At 45.0% G+C, this 21,813-nt stretch overlaps 1 protein-coding gene across 2 annotated transcripts in view; it reads right to left on the bottom strand.

Annotated features, from left to right (window-relative positions):
• The window catches only part of LOC135547484 (ephrin type-A receptor 3-like), a 136,069-nt gene that overhangs the window by 94,319 nt on the left and 19,937 nt on the right, over positions 1-21,813 (bottom strand). For both annotated transcript variants that reach the window (XM_064976535.1, XM_064976536.1), the window contains exon 3: positions 12,352-13,012. In XM_064976535.1, the coding sequence (XP_064832607.1) occupies positions 12,352-13,012 (661 nt within the window). The remainder of the gene's footprint in view (positions 1-12,351; positions 13,013-21,813) is intronic.

Below are 21,813 nucleotides of genomic sequence, written 5' to 3'. Positions count from 1 at the left end.
GTTATGTTCATGACCTCTAGTCCAGGGTTATGTTCATGACCTCTAGTCCAGTGTTATGTTCATGACCTCTAGTCCAGGGTTATGTTCATCACCTCTAGTCCAGGGTTATGTCCATCACATCTAGTCCAGGGTTATGTTCATGACCTGTAGTCCAGGGTTATGTTCATGACCTCTAGTCCAGGGTTATGTTCATAACCTCTAGTCCAGGGTTATGTTCATGACCTCTAGTCCAGGGTTATGTTCATGACCTCTAGTCCAGGGTTATGTTCAGGGTCACCTCTAGTCCAGGGTTATGTTCATCACCTCTAATCCAGGGTTATGTTCATCAACTCTAGTCCAGGGTTATGTTCATCACCTCTCGTCCAGGGTTATGTTCATAAACTCTAGTCCAGGGTTATGTTCATGACCTCTAGTCCAGGGTTATGTTCATGACCTCTAGTCCAGGGTTATGTTCATCACCTCTAGTCCAGGGTTATGTTCATCACCTCTAGTCCAGGGTTATGTTCATCACCTCTAATCCAGGGTTATGTTCATCAACTCTAGTCCAGGGTTATGTTCATCACCTCTAGTCCTCTAGGGTTATGTTCATAAACTCTAGTCCAGGGTTATGTTCATGACCTCTAGTCCAGGGTTATGTTCATGACCTCTAGTCCAGGGTTATGTTCATCACCTCTAGTCCAGGGTTATGTTCATCACCTCTAATCCAGGGTTATGTTCATGACCTCTAGTCACCTCAAACCTCTAGTCCAGGGTTATGTTCATGACCTCTAGTCCACCTCTAGTCCAGGGTTATGTTCATCAACTCTAGTCCAGGGTTATGTCCATCACCTCTAGTCCAGGGTTAAGTTCATGACCTCTAGTCCAGGATTATGTTCATCACCTCTAGTCCAGGGTTATGTTCATCACCTCTAGTCCAGGGTTATGTTCATCACCTCTAGTCCAGGGTTATGTTCATTACCTCTAGTCCAGGGTTATGTTCATGACCTCTAGTCCAGGGTTATGTTCATCAACTCTAGTCCAGGGTTATGTCCATCACTTCTAGTCCAGGGTTATGTTCATGACCTCTAGTCCAGGGTTATCACTTCATGACCTCTAGTCCAGGGTTATGTTCATCAACTCAGACCTCTAGTCCAGGGTTATGTCCATCAGCCTCTGTCCAGGGTTATGTTCATGACCTCTAGTCCAGGGTTATGTTCATCAACTCTAGATCCAGGGTTATGTCCATCAGCTCTAGTCCAGTGTTATGTTCATGACCTCTAGTCCAGGGTTATGTTCATCAACATGGGTTTGCCATTCAGTCCTCTAGTCCAGGGTTATGTCCATCACCTCTAGTCCAGGGTTATGTTCATGACCTCTAGTCCAGGGTTATGTGGGTCATGACCTCTAGTCCAGGGCCATGGGTGGTGGTGGTGGTATAAGGTCCTTTAGTAACAAAATGGATGGCACTGTGATAAACTGCATCCAGTTTGCTGAGTAGAGTATTGGAAGCTATTTTGTAGATGACATCGCCGAAGTCGAGGATCGGTAGGATAGTCAGTTTTACTAGGGTAAGTTTGGCGGCGTGAGTGAAAGAGGCTTTGTTGCGGAATAGAAAGTCGACTCTAGATTTGATTTTAGATTGGAGATGTTTGATATGAGTCTGGAAGTAGAGTTTACAGTCTAGCCAGACACCTAGGTACTTATAGATGTCCACATATTCTAGGTCGGAACCATCCAGGGTGGTGATGCTTGTCGGGCGTGCGGGTGCAGGCAGCGAACGGTTGAAAAGCATGCATTTGGTTTTACTAGCGTTTAAGAGCAGTTGGAGGCCACGGAAGGAGTGTTGTATGGCATTGAAGCTCATTTGGAGTTTAGATAGCACAGTGTCCAAGGACGAGGCGGAAGTATACAGAATGGTGTCGTCTGCGTAGAGGTGGATCAGGGAATCGCCCGCAGCAAGAGCAACATCATTGATATATACAGAGAAAAGAGTCGGCCCGAGAATTGAACCCTGTGGCACCCCCATAGAGACTGCCAGAGGACCGGACAGCATGCCCTCTGATTTGACACTGAACTCTGTCTGCAAAGTAGTTGGTGAACCAGGCAAGGCAGTCATTAGAAAAACCGAGGCTACTGAGTCTGCCGATAAGAATATGGTGATTGACAGAGTCGAAAGCCTTGGCAAGGTCGATGAAGATTGCTGCACAGTACTGTCTTTTATCTGTCTCCCTCTTACCTGTCTCCCTCTTACCTGTCTCCCTCTTACCTGTCTCCCTCTTATCTGTCTACCTCTTATCTGTCTACCTCTTACCTGTCTCGCTCTTATCTGTCTCCCTCTTATCTGTGTACCTCTTACCTGTCTCGCTCTTACCTGTCTCCCTCTTACCTGTCTCCCTCTTATCTGTCTCCCTCTTATCTGTCTACCTCTTATCTGTCTACCTCTTATCTGTCTACCTCTTACCTGTCTCACTCTTACCTGTCTCGCTCTTACCTGTCTCCCTCTTACCTGTCTCCCTCTTACACTCCCTTGTCTCCCTCTTACCTGTCTCCCTCTTACACTCCCCTGTCTCCCTCTTACCTGTCTCCCTCTTACACTCCCCTGTCTCCCTCTTACCTGTCTCCCTCTTACCTGTCTCCCTCTTACCTTCCCCTGTCTCCCTCTTACCCTCCCCTGTCTTCCTCTTACCTGTCTCATTCTTACCTGTCTCCCTCTTACCCTCCCATCTCCCTCTTACCTGTCTCCCTCTTACCCTCCCCTGTCTCCCTCTTACCTGTCTCCCTCTTACCCTCCCCTGTCCCCCTCTTACCTGTCTCCCTCTTACCTGTCTACCTCTTACCTTCCCCTGTCTCCCTCTTACCTGTCTCTTGTCCTGCTGTCATAGCTACACCACTCTCACCCATCTCTGTCACCCCCACTTCTAACCTGCACCCCACGCAGCACTGGGGGTCTCCCCAAATACCCCCCCCCCCTCACATCTCTATCTGGAACCCCTCCACCCCTCTCTTTCTACCCTCTCCCTTCTCCTTCTCCCTCGCAAAACCTCTCCCGGGCCAGTGATGCATTCCTGGCCTGTAGTTAGCAGCTTTGAAGTCAACAGCACCATAGGAACCAGAGAACCAGAGCCTGCTGTAGAGAGGTACTGCCTGGCCTACTGTCTAGCCCCAAGCCCTGTCAGCCTTTTCTGGAAGATAACCTGATCAAATATTGAATAAGCCCTCCTCTTGTGTATGGGGCTTGGCCCAGGATCTAGAGACAGGCAACACTGGGGCAGGGGGCCAGGGGCCCTCACACACACACTGGTGTTGCCTGGAGACTAATGTTCTGTTTTCTCCTCCCAGTGGTGTATTCCTGGTTTAGACTGGCTGAATGAAGTGTTTAATAAAACCTCTATGTTTGGGATCTGAACTCTGTGTTATGTACCGTAGACAGCTTCTCTCTCCCTCTGGAGCCCCCCCAGCCACTGCAGACTGGAGACAGTGTTGTTGCTGTGGGCTGCAAATACTTTAATTAGTTTGCTTCGGTAGAATGGGGTTGAGAGGATTCTCAAAAAGTCAAATATCTCTGGAGGGGTTTGTGCCTGTTGCTGTTTATTTTCTGTGTTTGGGGCATCTTGCCATCTGCATTCCCCTCAAAAGCACTCTTTCACACACACAGCAGAATACACTCAGATTTAGTCTACAGTCACTGTGAGGGATTTATCTGAACTCTGTCTCAACACAAATATGATGGCTGGAGGAGAGTTATCGATCGGACACAGATCACGATATATCAATCTCCTTTACTTACGCCATGGAGAGTTGGATGTCAGAAATGGTAGGTTTTGGTAATACGGTCTCAGAGTATACCTAAAGCTGTTAACACACTAATGGTACTAGTTTCAGAGTATGTGAAAAGCCTGTCAGATGGGTGTGAGAGAGTATGTGATAGAAGACTAGACCTTGTGGAACCCTGAGCTCTGCTGCTCTGATCCAGGCCCATGGTTGAGTAATCTAGGTATATTCTCTGTGTGATCAGGCCCATGGTGGAGTCATCTAGGTATATTCTCTGTGTGATCAGGCCCATGGTGGAGTCATCTAGGTATATTCTCTGTGTGATCAGGCCCATGGTGGAGTAATCTAGGTATATTCTCTGTGTGATCAGGCCCATGGTGGAGTCATCTAGGTATATTCTCTGTGTGATCAGGCCCATGGTGGAGTCATCTAGGTATATTCTCTGTGTAATCAAGCCCATGGTGGAGTCATCTAGGTATATTCTCTGTGTGATCAGGCCCATGGTGGAGTCATCTAGGTATATTATCTGTGTGATCAGGCCCATGGTTGAGTAATCTAGGTATATTCTCTGTGTGATCAGGCCCATGGTGGAGTAATCTAGGTATATTCTCTGTGTGATCAGGCCCATGGTTGAGTAATCTAGGTATATTCTCTGTGTGATCAGGCCCATGGTTGAGTAATCTAGGTATATTCTCTGTGTGATCAGGCCCATGGTGGAGTAATCTAGGTATATTCTCTGTGTGATCAGGCCCATGGTTGAGTAATCTAGGTATATTCTCTGTGTGATCAGGCCCATGGTGGAGTCATCTAGGTATATTCTCTGTGTGATCAGGCCCATGGTGGAGTCATCTAGGTCAATGGAAACAGTCATGCTGAGGGTTTACGATGGAAACAACCCTGGGTCGGGTAGTGAAGGATAACCAGAGAGTGTCCCTGTTACTGATAGAGAAACCAGTGACACACACACACAGAGTGAGTCACAGGCTCTGATAGAGAAACCAGTGACACACACACACACAGAGTGAGTCACAGGCTCTGATAGCTTCCATGTGGGAAATGACCTCGCTTTAGGAACAATATAAGTCCAGGGCTTTGCTAACAAAGAGGTGTAATTGGTTCGAACTCAAAAATATGCTGCATGAAGTCAACTTCATTATTCAACACATCGGGGAAAGTGTATACAGACGTTTCGACTTCACAGCCCTCTTCAGTGTGGTCTACCTGTAATACAAATTAGCCACAAAGAGATACATAATAATTATTGGACATGGGAGCAGGCATGAAGGGCAACTCACAAATCAATCGCCCCAGGTGTGTGTGTGTGTGTGTGTGTGTGCGTGTGGGTGTGTGTGTATGTGTGTGTGTTATTAAAGGTGAGTGCAACATTCGCTCCTAGCTAAGGTGTCAAGCCCTAACCAGTCCAGGTGAAATCACATACAGGATAACAAATCCCAAAGACACACGTCCACACTATTCCTCACTAGAAAAGCCTTAGTGAAAAGTCCTCCTTGCTGTGAAAACCCTGTGAGACTATGATCTGCCTCTGAATGCACAATGCTCTCTCCAGCTGAGGTTACACTCACTCACCAGCCAGTGAGGCTTAGGAGGAGATGGACCCAATGCTGAGCCAGCGTGACAGAGGAGGTTAAAGACGCTAGCAAGAAGCACAACACACACACTCGATTGCAAGAACTACAACACACACACTCTACTGCAAGAAGCACACCACACACACTCTACTGCAAGAACCACAACACACACGCTATTGCAAGAACTACAACACACACACTCTACTGCAAGAAGCACAACACACACACTCTACTGTAAGAAGCACAACACACACACTCTACTGCAAGAAGCACAACACACACACTCTACTGCAAGAACCACAACACACACACTCTACTGCAAGAAGCACAACACACACACACTCTACTGCAAGGAGCACAACACACACACTCTACTGCAAGAAGCACAACACACACACTCTACTGCAAGGAGCACAACACACACACTCTACTGCAAGGAGCACAACACACACACTCTACTGCAAGAACCACAACACACACTCTACTGCAAGAACCACAACACACACACAATCTACTGCAAGAAGCACAACACACACACACTCTACTGCATGAAGCACTGGGTTGAAGTTCTGAAGCAACTTTATCACTAGCGCTAACATGTGCATGTTCTTCTAGAGATGCTGTCACTTATATAACACCAGGACCAAGAATCATAGTGATCTAGGGAGTAGAGTAGGACTGTGTGTGTGTGTGTGTGTGTGTGTGTGTGTGTGTGTGTGTGTGTGTGTGTGTGTGTGTGTGTGTGTGTGTGTGTGTGTGTGTGTGTGTGTGTGTGTGTGTGTGTGTGTGTGTGTGTGTGTGTGTGTGTGTGTGTGTGTGTGTGTGTGTGTGTGTGTGTGTGTGTGTGTGTGTGTGTGTGTGTGTGTGTGTGTGTGTGTGTGTGTGTGTGTGTGTGTGTGTGTGTGTGTGTGTGTGTGTCTGTGTGTGTGTGTGTGTGTGTGTGTGTGTGTGTGTGTGTCTGTGTGTGTGTGTGTGTTTGCGTGTGTTTGCGTGCACTTGTTTGCATGTGTGTGTGTGTGTCTGCATGTTTGTTTGCGTGTATGTGTGTACATGTGAGTGTGTGTGTACATGTGAGTGTGCGTGTACATGTGAGTGTGCGTGTACATGTGAGTGTACACACACACACACATGTACACACACACACCCATGTACACACACACACACATGTACACACACATGTACACACACACACACACACACACACACACACAGTCACATGTACACACACACACTCACATGTACACACACACACTCACATGTACACACACACTCACATGTACACACACACCCACATGTACACACACTCACATGTACACACACACACACACACACACACACACACACACACACACACACACACACACACACACACACACACACACACACACACATAAAAAGATTCAAGCATGCATGTTAGACTGTGATTCTATAGCCGGGACCATGAGCTATTGGGCCAGGCCCCTACAGCCTATTTGGTCGACTCCAGATTGCTCCAGTCCACTACAGACCGCCAAAGATCACCACATTCATTGTGAGTCCATTACAAACTATTTCCAACAAGTTTAGACCAATTCAGAAACGGTTTCAGTCCACCTCAGCGCTCCTCATTGAGGCTGAAAGAAGTACCAGTAGCTCTGGTAGGGTCTGTGCCAGAGTGTTTTAATGTGTGTGTTTTCTTCGAGGCAATCAGTAACCCATTGTGTTTGAGCGTGTAACTCCAATCAGGTTTGGGGTGTAACGGATTACAAAACAACTCTAACTGGAATACGTTACGATACCAGAAAAAATATTGTAATCAGATTACATATTACTTCTAAGATTACTTTTGAATTCAGAAATGATGTGACAAAAAATTGTATTCGACAACTTTCTGTTTTCTCAATGACATTCAAATCAACATTGAAAAAAGGTGCAAGTTTGAGTTTGTTCCATCTGAGCGAGTCTGACCACAAGGCAGAGACCACTAGGATGACACACCAAATGTGTTTGATGGATCGAGGGAAAAGAGCAGGAATAGGCTTTTGTAGGCTACAGTCCAAGCTATGTCTTCCAATGGTGCGGCTGCTGTCGGCATCCAAAGATAACTTGAATAAAACACTTGGAGGTAAGGATGACAGCAGTGGTGTAGCCTACGGGTAATACGGATATCACTTATTATTAATATCTTCATAGTGCATTGATGTGAATCACACTGCTGCTCTCTCAATTAGATATTTGCGCCTTACGGGTTGTGGTTGTTGTGGATGGCTGTTCACAAATGTATACATGCAAGTGTATTTTAACCCAATAATGATTGAATTCAAGAAATTTAAGATGGTTATAAATCATTGTTTTTTGTGGCCAGTAGAAAGCAACAGCTGCAGTGCGGATCCTAGCCTACGAAATAGAATGTGGAGGGAGTTCCTCCCTTCTAAACTCCCCTGTGCCTTTCTGCTCTATACTGGCAAAAAAACTTCTCACTTGCAGTTTTTGGTAGTTCTCAAAACATGCCATTCCGAGAGCAGTATTTATTTTTTAAGCCGAAGCAATGAGCCCAAAGAATCCTTCATGCCAAAAAAATATTAAACAAGAGAGTAGGCTAATAAGTACTTTATTTTTGGATTATGCTCAGGAAAAACAATTTGGCTCATCCTCAGCGCATTCCGAAAGTATTCAGTCCCCTTGACTTTTTCAACATTTTGTTACATTAAAGCTTTATTCTGAAATTGATTAAATTACTTTTTTCCCTTATCAATCTACACACAATACCCAATATTGACAAAGCGAAAACAGATTTCTAGAAATGTTTGCAAATGTATTAAAAATAGAAAACCGAAATACCTTATTTAGAAGTATTCAAACCCTTTGCTCTGAAACTCGAAATTGAGCTCAGGTGCTTTCTGTTTCCATTGATCATCCTTGAGATGTTTCTACAACCTGATTGGAGTCCACCTGTGGTAAATTCAATTGATTGGACATTATTTGGAAAGGCACATACCTGTCTATATAAGGTCCCACAGTTGATAGTGGATGCAAAAACCAAGCCCTGAGGTCAAAGGAATTGTCCGTAACGTTCCGAGACAGGATTGTACCGAGGCACAGATATGGGGAAGGGTACCAAAAAATGTCTGTATCCGGTTGCGATGCAGTGCCTTAGACCGCTGCACCACTCGGGAGGTCCTCAGAACAAGATTATTGACGAAAAATGCTAACCAGCACCTTTTCAGGGGAAAGTAATCTAATAGTAACTGAAAGTAATCAGATTATGTTACTGAATTTTAGTAATCCAAAAGTTACGTTACTAATAACAATTTTGGACAGGTAACTAGTAACTGTAATGGATTACATTTAGAAAGTAACCTACCCAACCTTGCCTTCAATGCAACACAAACATGTCAGAGACTGTATCACTCAAACTAAAGGCCACGTGTATGACTAAGGCCAGTGTGTGACCTCTATGTGTATGTATTTTCTGTCTTTGTGTCCGCTGTGTTAGGCATGAACTCGCTTGAGCTGGCATTCTGTTAGACCCAAACTGCTCAACACACATGAACACACACACAAACACACACATAGTGTGTGAGCAATAGTGAGCAGTCTTGCTGCTTGCCTCCATGGCAACACCCCCCCCCCCCACACACACACACACAGCCTAAAATAAGAGCCAAAACATGCCGAAACATCTACAGATCAAATCGTTACACAGTTACAACTACATAATGACCAGAGCCCATATTGACAGAGAGCCAGTACTGGCCCATTGTTGTGTTACAGATAATCTGGAGATGATCTGGCTAATGAACATCAGTGTTTAGACGAAGAGACCAATCAATCTCTCAGTCATCAAAATCACTTCTAAAGCCAGTGTCAGCCTAGAGGAGGTATCAGTGGGTACTGAAAGATAAATGTAGAGTGCTCTTTCTTTCACACACACGTACACATAAACTAAGACAGGGTAGAAACAACAGCTAACATCACATGAGCCGATAGATCAGCACCAATATATTGCTCAGAACTGGGAACAGTGTGTGTGTGTGTGTGTGTGTGTGTGTGTGTGTGTGTGTGTGTGTGTGTGTGTGTGTGTGTGTGTGTGTGTGTGTGTGTGTGTGTGTGTGTGTGTGTGTGTGTGTGTGTGTGTGTGTGTGTGTGTGTGTGTGTGTGTGTGTGTGTGTGTGTGTGTGTGTGTGTGCGTGCGTGTACGTGCGTTAATGTGTGTGTGTGTGTGAGTGCATGTGTGTGTCTGATAAGTAATAAGGACTAGTGTGTGTGGGGACTGTGTGTCTTGTTAAATCCAACAGGAATGTAAACCCTCGTCTCTCTCAGAGGAACTGGCGAACAGCTGCTGACACGCACACACACTGTGACACACACACTGTGACACACACTGTGACACACACATCCGTCTGGATTCTGAGCGGCCTGTGTTTGCTGTTTTAAGCTCAAATTAAGTTTGTAGGACTTACACTGATAGTAAAACAGTGCTAGATCACCTACTCTGGTCCATTGTAACGCCAGAGGACAGTGTCACTCCTCTCCACTGGGCGACAATGTCTGTCCACAAAACTGCACTGAACAACTGTTTGTTACTAGCATGATAAGGTGAGGTGTCTACCCATCATCTCTCTACGGCTGAAGCAGATACAGCCTATTACAAGGTTGAGATCCAGTGAAGTGAGACCCTCCTGAGTGAGGTGACCTTCAGTGCTCAGACAACGTTACATTAAAGCACTTTAAGTACATTGAACTTTGCTCTTAATGCTAGCAGACAATGAATGCAATGCACACACGTGTGTGTACACACAAAGAAACACACACATATAGACTGAAGCACACCACATACTGTATACACTGAAACACACCACATATACAATGAAACACACCACATACACACCGAAACACACCACATATACACTGAAACACACCACATACACATCAAAACACACCACATATACACTGAAACACACCACATACACACCGAAACACACCACATACACACCAAAACACACCACATATACACTGAAACACACCACATATACATTGAAACACACCACATATACATTGAAACACACCACATACACATCGAAACACACCACATATACATTGAAACACACCACATATACATTGAAACACACCACATATACATCGAAACACACTACAAATACACAGTGTATACACGTTGTAAACACTGAGACATATACTGTACACTGAAACACATCACATATACACTGAAACACACCACATATACACTGAAGCACAACACATAGGCGGCAGCAGGCTAAACCTGTGTAGCTGGACGGAGTGTTTGTGTTCTTTTGAAGCCTCACTATGAAAACATCCCTCAGCTTCACACACATTTCTGAACAAACACACAGAGCTATGGAAAGGGATAATTATGACAGTTTAATACAATACCCCACATTCTCTACTAAATCCTTCAAATACACTCTGAGGCTTATACAAACACATAAAAACACGCACGCACACACACACACACACACACACACACACGCACACGCACATGCACACGCACACACACACACACACAGTCACACAGCAAAGAGAAATGGAAGATGCTGCATCACTTCTCAAAGAAAACACACTCCATTAAATATTCAGTGAACTATAGCAGTAAAGCGTTTCTCTTCATCGTACTCAGAGTTACACTAACACACACTGCTAGGAGAATTAGGTCTGGATACCTAAACATTTCCCTGCGTTAGCCACTCTGCTACCCGCCGCACATTACACTGGCCCCCCAACACTCATCTGTCTGTTAACACTAGGGGCCTGGTGGACGAGCTGCGCACATGGCCCCTCGCTGTCGCTGTTCATGGCGGGCTGTGTGTGTGTGTGTGTGTGTGTGTGTGTGTGTGTGTGTGTGTGTGTGTGTGTGTGTGTGTGTGTGTGTGTGTGTGTGTGTGTGTGTGTGTGTGTGTGTGTGTGTGTGTGTGTGTGTGTCACAGAGCAGCTGTCACAGACTGGCGTAACATAAGCCCTTATTAGACTCCATTAGTCGTCAGTGAAACTAATAAGAGATTGTCAAATACACCCAAACATTCACACTACTCACACTGACAGGAGAGAGAGTGAGAGAGAGAAAGAGAGAGCGCAGCAGGAGGTATTGCCTCACACTACCATTTGTCTGTCTTCCTTTTAAGGGAAAGGAGCTTCTCTCTGTTACCCTTGACACCAGAACTTGAACTATGAGATTCGATTTGATCTTTCATTACACTAAACATGACTCATTCATCCTTCCGCACACGTATCCATAGAATAGTGAATGCACAGAGAGTAGATCAATATCTTCACGTAGCGCTCAACACAGCACATTCCCATCTGAAAGGAGAGAAGAGGAGTAGATGGTCTCGTGGCGTGTCGGAGCTGTAGTCATTTCTTTGGGCTCCCACTGTAACCAACACACACTATATCACCATATTATAATATCTTTAAACACCATATGCTACAACGTCATCATCTCCAGGCCTATTTCCCAGCCCTGCACCCAAGTCAAAACACCCAAAACACCAGCCTAGTAACCTTTCATGACCCAGTCCTCAGCAGCACACACCCTTCTCTCTGATATCCCCCTCTCTCCATGGCCTCCAACAGCAGACACACACACAGAGAACTATGATCCTTCCTCTGTTCTGATGAGGTGAGAGAGGAGGAGATCACTGATATACAGTAACTACTGCAAGCTGGTCCCTGTACCATATACAAACACAGAACTCCTCTCTCAACCCTCATACACACATCCCGTATCTGGTTTCTAGTGGTAGAACGAAGGCCAGAGGTGGCCGACAGATATAAGGTGTGTGTACATGTGCAGTAGATCAGGACTGAAACCACACTTTCAAAACATTACAAGGTACTGTACACACTCAGAGCCTTTGTTGAAGTCACTGTATATTTCAGCAATGGAGGGGGAGGGAGGTGGGAGAGAGAGATAAAATAAAGGGGAGAAAGAGGGGGAGAAAAAAGTATAAAAAGAAAGAAGGAAATGCATTCAGTGAACATTATAACTGTGTCTTACCTTGGCAGGAGCTCCCTCTGTCCTCATAGCCAACGTTACACACACACTTCCCTATGGGCACTAGCCACTCCCCCTCTGTACTACAGTACATACGCGGTGGCTCCTCCTCCTTGGAGTGATTGACACACGAGCCCTTCACCTCCACCAATGACTGAGAGTCCATTGGCACGGTATCAGGGAAGGAGGCCAAGTTCCTCACAATGAATGGGCACTTCTTAAAGTAGACCCTGACTGACACCAGGGCCACACACGCTCCCACGTCCTGGAACGCCAGGTAGAAGCCCTTCTTCGTAACAGGCCCCACCTCCCGGACCTCCGTGTTGAGCTTCAGAATGCGGTCCCCCAGGTCCATCTGGGTGAAGCTCTCGTCTGCAGCGATGGTGTCGATCTTAGAGAACTGGTGTTCTCTGAAGTGACTGCCCTGGTCCTCGTCTGTCTCCATGTACAGCAGGTTGAAGGTCTCCTTGCAGGTCCCCAGGACCAGGGGGATGGAGTTACAGTCTCTCAGGGTGAACTTTAGCTCCACGTAGATCTTCTGGGCCGACTGGCGGGGGATCCAGTTGGTCCTCAGCCAGTTGTTCTGACTGTACTCCATCACGTTACACACCTGGAAGGTCCTGATGGGAGTGTAGTGCTCGTCTACTCCGCTGATCTCCTCCCACTGAGAAGACGGGGAGATGCAGGGGGGGGTGAAAGAGATGGGAAAGGGAGGAAAGAGAATGAAGTAATTCATTTTCTAAACACACCAGGATACTCATACATCATGTAGTTTAGTCTCCCAGCGGTTAAACATTGAATCAAAGCTGTGATGAATAGGGAAACACTTGAACAATGGTTATTATTGTGGCTAAAGTGACACGTGTTATAATGTATGGCTTTAAATGCCATTATTCTCCATCAGAGTGAGTGGATAAATGAATGGATAAGTATTTCTTACACACAGAGGCCTGCTCTGGGTAAGAGAAACTTTAGTTTAATGATGAACGGAGAGTCTGTGTTTTCTATTACAATAATAGTGATTTATTTGGCAACCAACAGCATTCATAATTTCTCTCCTTTTAACCCTCTCTTTCTCTCTCTCTCTCTCTCTCTCTCTCTCTCTCTCTCTCTCTCTCTCTCTCTCTCTCTCTCTCAAGGCCTCTACTAAAGCCAGGTATTCTTTTCATTCACGTCTTCTACATATGGAAGTCTCTTTACATCATTAGAGGGGATTCTTTCTCCTCTTCATTCCACAGACCTTTAGCTTCCACTCCTAAAGGTCTGTGGTCTGCAGCTACTCAGCTGCCATCCCTGGCGCAAGGTTAGGAACACATTTCTCCCTCTCTCTCTGAAAGGAGATCACTGTGGGACGTAGGAACCCGGATTTATACTATTATGACTTTATGTCTTCATGTACAGCGATATGATGCTAATTAAAATAGATCAAATTTGACTCAGCGATTTGCTCTTTCCACTAATACTGTCTTGGTATGAGTTCCCTCTGGGATGCACACACACACACACACACACACACAGGCATGCCAGTGTGGTTAGAGAGGGAAGCAGGGGTTAGAAATGAAATCCAGGTGGCAGCACAGAGTAACTGAGACTTGCTGTGTGTGTGTGTGTGTGTGTGTGTGTGTGTGTGTGTGTGTGTGTGTGTGTGTGTGTGTGTGTGTGTGTGTGTGTGTGTGTGTGTGTGTGTGTGTGTGTGTGTGTGTGTGTGTGTGTGTGTGTGTGTGTGTGTGTGTGTGTGTGCGAGTTATCCTATTCCAGAGAATGGCTGTGCTTTAAACCACTGCTGCCAAAACATATGAAAATGTTTATATGATGTGCAGCTCATACACTGGAGAATAGCATATTACATGGACCATCCCCTACCATACATGACATCACTATGACAAACTTCACCCCTCCCTCGCTCCTTTCCACTCTTTCTTCATCCCTTTCTGCATCTCTCTTTGACACACACACAGCATGAGATGTCATCTCTCAACTGCACAGGCTCTCGCTCCTCTCCAGCTCGGATGATGACAGTGGGCTTGTATAATTATCTCTTTGCAGTACTAATACCAACAAGGGGGAGAGGGGGGGATAGAGAGAGGAAGAGAGATAAAGAGAGGGAGAAATGAAATTGGGAAACCGGTCGGTATGTTTGGCAAAGCCCTAACCCTACACCCATGTGTGCATTGGCTATGAAGCCAGGCCAATGAGCACTCACACACACACACACACACACACACACACACACACACACACACACACACACACACACACACACACACACACACACACACACACACACACACACACACACACACACACACACACACACACACACACACACACACACACACACACACACATACACTGGCAGCTAGCTGAGTCTCTAGCAGCGGGGCAGCGAGAGAGGAGAGCTGGTGTTTCAGAGAGGGAGATATGTAATAACCTTATAATCCTTCTCCTGATCACGTTACAGTGGAATTACATTGGTTAGACAAGACTGTCATGTCTACAGTCCTGTAGTAGTATTATATACATGACCTCTGTGAGTTAGCCTTCACACACACAAACACATTCACCACACACACACACATTCACCACACACACACACACACACATTCACCACACACACACACACATTCACCACACACACACACACATTCACCACTTACACACACATTCACCACACACACATACATTCACCACTTACACACACATTCTACACACACATTCACCACACACACACACATTCACCACACACACATTCACCACACACACACACATTCACCACTTACACACACATTCACCACACACACACACATTCACCACTTACACACACATTCACCACACACAAACACATTCACCACACACACATTCACCACACACACACACACACATATTGTACGTATAAGTACACACAATTTCACACACACAGTTTCTCAGTTTCTATACTCTTCCTCTTCATTTAAATGCCTATGAGGTCAGAATGACAGTTACTGGGTTTCCATTATTCAAGAGAGAGAGTGGGGGAGGGAGAGAGAGGGGGGGTAGAGCGGGGGGAGGGAGAGAGAGGGAGGGGAGGGAGAGAGAGAGGGGGGAGGGAGAGAGAGAGTGGGGGAGAGTGGGGGAGAGAGAGAGAGAGAGAGAGGGAGAGAGAGAGAGAGAGGGGGAGTGTATGGAGAGAGACAGTGGGGTAGGGGTATAAAATTAATCATTCAAATTCAGAGCTATATTGTATGCTCCCAAAAATGTAGAAATTATATTATTTTATATACTAAATGATTGACACCCCTGTTTTCAATACCTTTCAATACCTCACCTTGCACAGATAACGGCACTGAGCCTTTTGTCTGAGTTGGAGAACACATTGGGAGGGATCTTAGACCATTCCTCCCTACAGAAGCCTTCTAGATATTTGGACATTCCTTCGCCTGCGCTTATTAACTGCCCTCTTTAAATCAAACCACAGGTTTTCATTGGGTTTTAAGTCTGGAGATTTTGAGACAAATTAATATCACGATACACCACCATATTTTACATGGTGTGTGTGGCCAAAGAGCTCTATATTCATATCGTCTGACCAAAACACTGGTTCCAATCCATGTACCAATGCAGTTAAGAAAACTCCAGGCGTTTACATGTATTGGATAACATGAAAATAAAGCTCTTTGGCCACGCACACGAGTTGTGTGTTTAGAGTCAAAATGAGAACGCATCAGCAGAAATGATACTACTGTAACATATGTTGGTGGATCTTTGATGTTATGGGGCTATTTTGCTTCAACTGGTCGTGGGGCCTTGGTTAAAAGCCCCTAGAGTAGATGTCCATGCGAAAAAGTCGTTTTAGCATTATAATACAAAATAAAAAAATCTCATCAAAATCCATCTGTTTCAGCGAGAGATATCTGTTTCAGCTAGAGATATCTGTTTCAGCGAGAGATATCTGTTTCAGCTAGAGATATCTGTTTCAGCGAGAGATATCTGTTTCAGCTAGAGATATCTGTTTCAGCTAGAGATATCTGTTTCAGCGAGAGATATCTGTTTCAGCTAGAGATATCTGTTTCAGCTAGAGATATCTGTTTCAGCGAGAGATATCTGTTTCAGCTAGAGATATCTGTTTCAGCTAGAGATATCTGTTTCAGCGAGAGATATCTGTTTCAGCTAGAGATATCTGTTTCAGCTAGAGATATCTGTTTCAGCAAGAGATATCTATTTCTTGCATGGGCATTGTCTCAATCCACCGCGCTGGTCAATGTCAGCCATCCACATCTGTGGTGGAAGGTGGCAGAGCTACAGCGGTGTTTGTCAGCCATCCACATCTGTGGTGGAAGGTGGCAGAGCTACAGCAGTGTTTGTCAGCCATCCACATCTGTGGTGGAAGGTGGCAGAGCTACAGCGTTGTTTGTCAGCCATCCACATCTGTGGTGGAAGGTGGCAGAGCTACAGCGGTGTTTGTCAGGCCAGGAGACATCTGTGGTAGAAGGTGGCAGAGCTACAGTGGTGTTTGTCAGCCATCCACATCTGTGGTGGAAGGTGGCAGAGCTACAGTGGTGTTTGTCAGGCCAGGAGACATCTGTGGTAGAAGGTGGCAGAGCTACAGTGGTGTTTGTCAGCCATCCACATCTGTGGTGGAAGGTGGCAGAGCTACAGCTGTGTTTGTCAGGCCATGAGACATCCAAAAAATCAGTTTTCTCATGAACACATCTGTAGCGTCCGAACGGTTTGGGCTACACACTCATATGACTACCCCTGACCTCTGACCCCAGGTCACAGCTGTGGGGGGGTCATAGGGAGGTCAGTGTGTGAACTTGCCCCTGGCAGAGAGGAGGATAAGGGCTCTGTGATCTGTGCTGTAGGTAGAACAGGCTACAGCAGTAAAACCGGGGGGAACCTGAGACACTGAGGCTGGACCACCTAACGACCACATCAGACTCTCTGACAAACTGACCAATCAGCAGTCTGCACAGGGCACTTCAAAGGACTGAGGGATAGCTTCAGTCAAATGATACATTTAGACACATTTACAACAAATTTGGTTGTTTCCTTGTTTTTGTGTGATAAATGATATCAACGCTTGTTCCTGAACACTATTTTGTGCATCATTTGTATTTTTATAGTTCAAATACATGTATTCAAGGGTTTAGAAACGAAATGGAGTTTGACGGCTGATATTGATGGCTGTGACCCAACACAGAAGGTCAAAGTGGTGAAACCTGAACCGCCATTGATCTGACTAGTGTCCAATAATGAGTCGGTTTCAGCTGTTAGATTGAGACACAAATCATCAGGAGAGAGGTGGAAAACCCCTCTCTCTTTCTTTATTTCTTTCTCTCTCTTTTTCTCCATTCCCACAGCCTGGTGGTCGTCACCAAAGAGAAGAGCAGAGCGGAGAGCAGCTTAAGTTTCCTGCTCTGGGTCGCCGTGACAACTGCACCACATCAGTCAGAAGCTTTTCATCACAGCTTTGACCAGAGAGAAACCATAACACACTCTACACTACACCCCCCCCCCAAACCCCTTTATATCCCCTCTATAGTCTCCCCCTATAGCAGCCTCTCTCCAAGCCCCACCATGTGCTAATCTCTCGTTCATGGATGGGCTTTCTCTTCTCTCCCAGTGCAGCTGGGGACCTCTCACTCTGTCAGTCAGTCAGTACGTATTTGGGGGAAATATGGTGCTATGGTGACTAAATGAGTTTGGATATTACAATACGAGGAGACTGAGGAGGGGTGGACGCTGGCCAAAAGAGCTGTGCCATTAAGCTCTGGACTGGAGAGCAGTAATGTAGTGTGTCTCTCTGGGATTGGATGAGGCGATGCCAAGAGAGCATAGTGTGTGTAGGGCCAGACCTCAGGCTCCCAGCACCATGTAGAGTTTCTCATTATTCCACATATGCAGTTGGAGATGAGTTCTTCTTCTGGTTCCTCAGACAATGTGGAATATATCTGTAAATTGGTGAGGGTAAATTGCTAGGGATTTATTCTTTCAAAGATGTGAAAAGATGTGAAACGTGAGTTTATGACACATCCTAACAACGTGTCATAAACTCTTAATCTACAGTGCATTTGAGAAGTATTCAGACCTCTTTGACTTTTACCACAATTTGTTATGTTATAGCTTTATTTAAAAATGTATTCAATTGTTGTTGTTTTTTATCTCATCAATCTACACACAATACTCAATTTCTGGGCAAATGTATTAAAAATTAAAAACAGAAAAACCTTATTTACATAAGGATTCAGACCCTTTGCTATGAGACTCGAAATTGAGCTCAGGTGCATCTGGTTTCCATTGATCATCCTTGGGATGTTTCTACAACTTGATTGGAGTCCACCTGGGGTAAATTCAATTGATTGGACATGATTTGGAAAGGCATACGCCTGTCTATATAAGGTCCCACAGTTGACAGTGCATGTCAGAGCAAAAAAACAAGCCATGAGGTCGAAGGAATTGTCCGTAGAGCTCAGAGACAGGATTGTGTCGAGGCACAGATCTGGGGAAGGGTACCAAACAAATTCTGTATTGAAGGTTCCCAAGAACACAGCGGCCTCCATCATTCTTAAATGGAAGAAGTTTGGAACCACCAAGACTCTTCAGTCGGGGAAGAAAGGCCTTGGTCTGGGAGGTGAACAAGAACCCAATGGTCATTCTGACAGAGCTCCAGATTTCCTCTGTGAAGATGGGAGAACCTTCCAGAAGGGACAACCCTCTCTGTAGCACTCCACCAATCAAGATTTTATGGTAAATTTTCAGACAGAAGCCACTCCTCAATAAAAGGCACATGACAGCCCGCTTGGAGTTTGCCAAAGGGCACCTAAAGGACTTCTCAGACCATGAGAAACAAGATTCTCTGGTCTGATGAAACCAACATTGAAATCTTTGGCTTGAATGCTAAGCCTCACGTCTGTAGGAAACCTGGCACCATCCCTAAGGTGAAGCATGGTGGTGGCAGCATCATGCTGTGGGGATGGTTTTCAGTGGCTGGGACTGGGAGACTAGTCAGGATCGACGGAAAGATGAACGAAGCAACGTACAGAGGGATCCTTGATGAAAACCTGCTTCAGAGCGCTCAGGACAACGACCCTAAGCACAGCCAAGACCTAAAAATAGCTGCAGCAACCCTCCCCATACAACCTGCCAGAGCTTGAGAGGATCTGCAGAGAAGAATGAGAGAAACTCCACATATACAGGTGTGCTAAGATTTTAGGGTCATACCCAAGAAAACTGTAATCGCTGTAATCGCTGCCAAAGGTGCTTCAACAAAGTACTGAGTAAAAGGTCTGAATACTTATGTAAATGTGATATTTCCATTTTTTATTTGTCATAAATTAGCAAAAGAAAATCTAATAACCTGTTTTTATGTCGTCATTATGGAGTATTGTGTGTCGATTGAAGAGGAAAAAAACGATTTACTCTATTTTAGAATAAGGGTGTAACGTAACAAAATGTGGAAAAGGTCCAGGGGTGCACTGGACATTAGTGACCATTACCCACACCTCAGGGCTATGACTGTAAGTCAGAATGACGCAGGTGTGCACAGTGCGGTTAGGGTCCTGTTTCTACTGTAACACTGAAGCATTTTGTAACACCGGGTAGCACTTTGCTTACAGCGGCAGAAGACCAGGGGCCCATCTGTCACTGTCAACGTGTGTGTGTGTGTGTGTGTGTGTGTGTGTGTGTGTGTGTGTGTGTGTGTGTGCGTGTGCGTGTGCGTGTGCGTGTGCGTGTGCGTGTGTGTGTGTGTGTGTGGCCCCTATGCCACTGCATTATCAGAAATCATTTCAGAGGGTCTGGCTCTCACGGCAAAATGCTTATCTGCCCCCATCAGCCAATGACGTGAGTAATTATCCATGATTCACCTTGAGGACTTGATCAGCACTCTTTCTCGCTCCTACCAACCTCTTTTCAGTAAGACATTGGTTTCCTCATAATATTCAGTGTACCATATGATAATCAAACCCATTCTCTGCCTTTTAAAACGGTTCTGAATCTTTCTAACTTTACATAGAGGAGTTCCCACTCTCAAAGGTCATGTCAATTACACAAACTGGGCCTCAAACCTGGGCCTAAATAAACATGAGACATTAAAAGTCACTGTTCGGTAAGTGTGTTTGGTTCAACCTTATAAAGTAACCTCTAAGTTTTCTAGTGCTGGTAGTTAATATATGGCTGGAGGAAACCAAGGCTGTCAGCTCTATGGAACGAATTAGTGGATTACCTTCAGCTCCAGCCAGCCAGTAACTCTAACACTTAAAGTTCAGAGGAGGGATTGGCTGCTGGAGACTGCAAGGCCAGTAGTGCAACTGGTAGACAAATAAACACAGAACCACACAGACATGCATACTACACACACATACCCACACCCACAACCACAATCACACACACACAGACTATGGCAGAGGTAGAGACACAGGAGGATGTAGGTGGATTAGGGAAGGGAAGGAATTCATGCTGTTTGGTGTTGTTTTGATTGCTGTGTTGAGATACTAAGTTACCTGGGTTTTATTAACGTGTGTTGTTTTGATTGCTGTGTTGAGATACTAAGTTACCTGGGTTTTATTAACGTGTGTTGTTTTGATTGCTGTGTTGAGATACTAAGTTACCTGGGTTTTATTAACGTGTGTTGTTTTGATTGCTGTGTTGAGATACTAAGTTACCTGGGTTTTATTAACGTGTGTTGTTTTGATTGCTGTGTTGAGATACTAAGTTACCTGGGTTTTATTAACGTGTGTTGTTTTGATTGCTGTGTTGAGATACTAAGTTACCTGGGTTTTATTAACATGTGTTGTTTTGATTGCTGTGTTGAGATACTAAGTTACCTGGGTTTTATTAACGTGTGTTGTTTTGATTGCTGTGTTGAGATACTAAGTTACCTGGGTTTTATTAACGTGTGTTGTTTTGATTGCTGTGTTGAGATACTAAGTTACCTGGGTTTTATTAACATGTGTTGTTTTGATTGCTGTGTTGAGATACTAAGTTACCTGGGTTTTATTAACGTGTGTTGTTTTGATTGCTGTGTTGAGATACTAAGTTACCTGGGTTTTATTAACGTGTGTTGTTTTGATTGCTGTGTTGAGATACTAAGTTACCTGGGTTTTATTAACGTGTGTTGTTTTGATTGCTGTGTTGAGATACTAAGTTACCTGGGTTTTATTAACGTGTGTTGTTTTGATTGCTGTGTTGAGATACTAAGTTACCTGGGTTTTATTAACGGGTGTTGTTTTGATTGCTGTGTTGAGATACTAAGTTACCTGGGTTTTATTAACATGTGTTGTTGCCAACAATTCAAACCATATTATAAGCTGACCCTTCTCTTCTTTAACATAATGAAGAAATACAATCTGTCTCCCCATCCCACCCATATGGTGAGTCTATCACCTACTTAACCCATGTGTAGGTTAATACCACTTGGGGGGGTACTAAGCTAACATATGGAATAGTTTTAAGATGGTCATATCATGGATCATTTAGCTATTTGAT

Source organism: Oncorhynchus masou, chromosome 10 (assembly GCF_036934945.1).
Source record: "Oncorhynchus masou masou isolate Uvic2021 chromosome 10, UVic_Omas_1.1, whole genome shotgun sequence".
NCBI lineage: Eukaryota > Metazoa > Chordata > Actinopteri > Salmoniformes > Salmonidae > Oncorhynchus > Oncorhynchus masou.
This window is presented reverse-complemented; position numbering and strand designations above follow the sequence as displayed.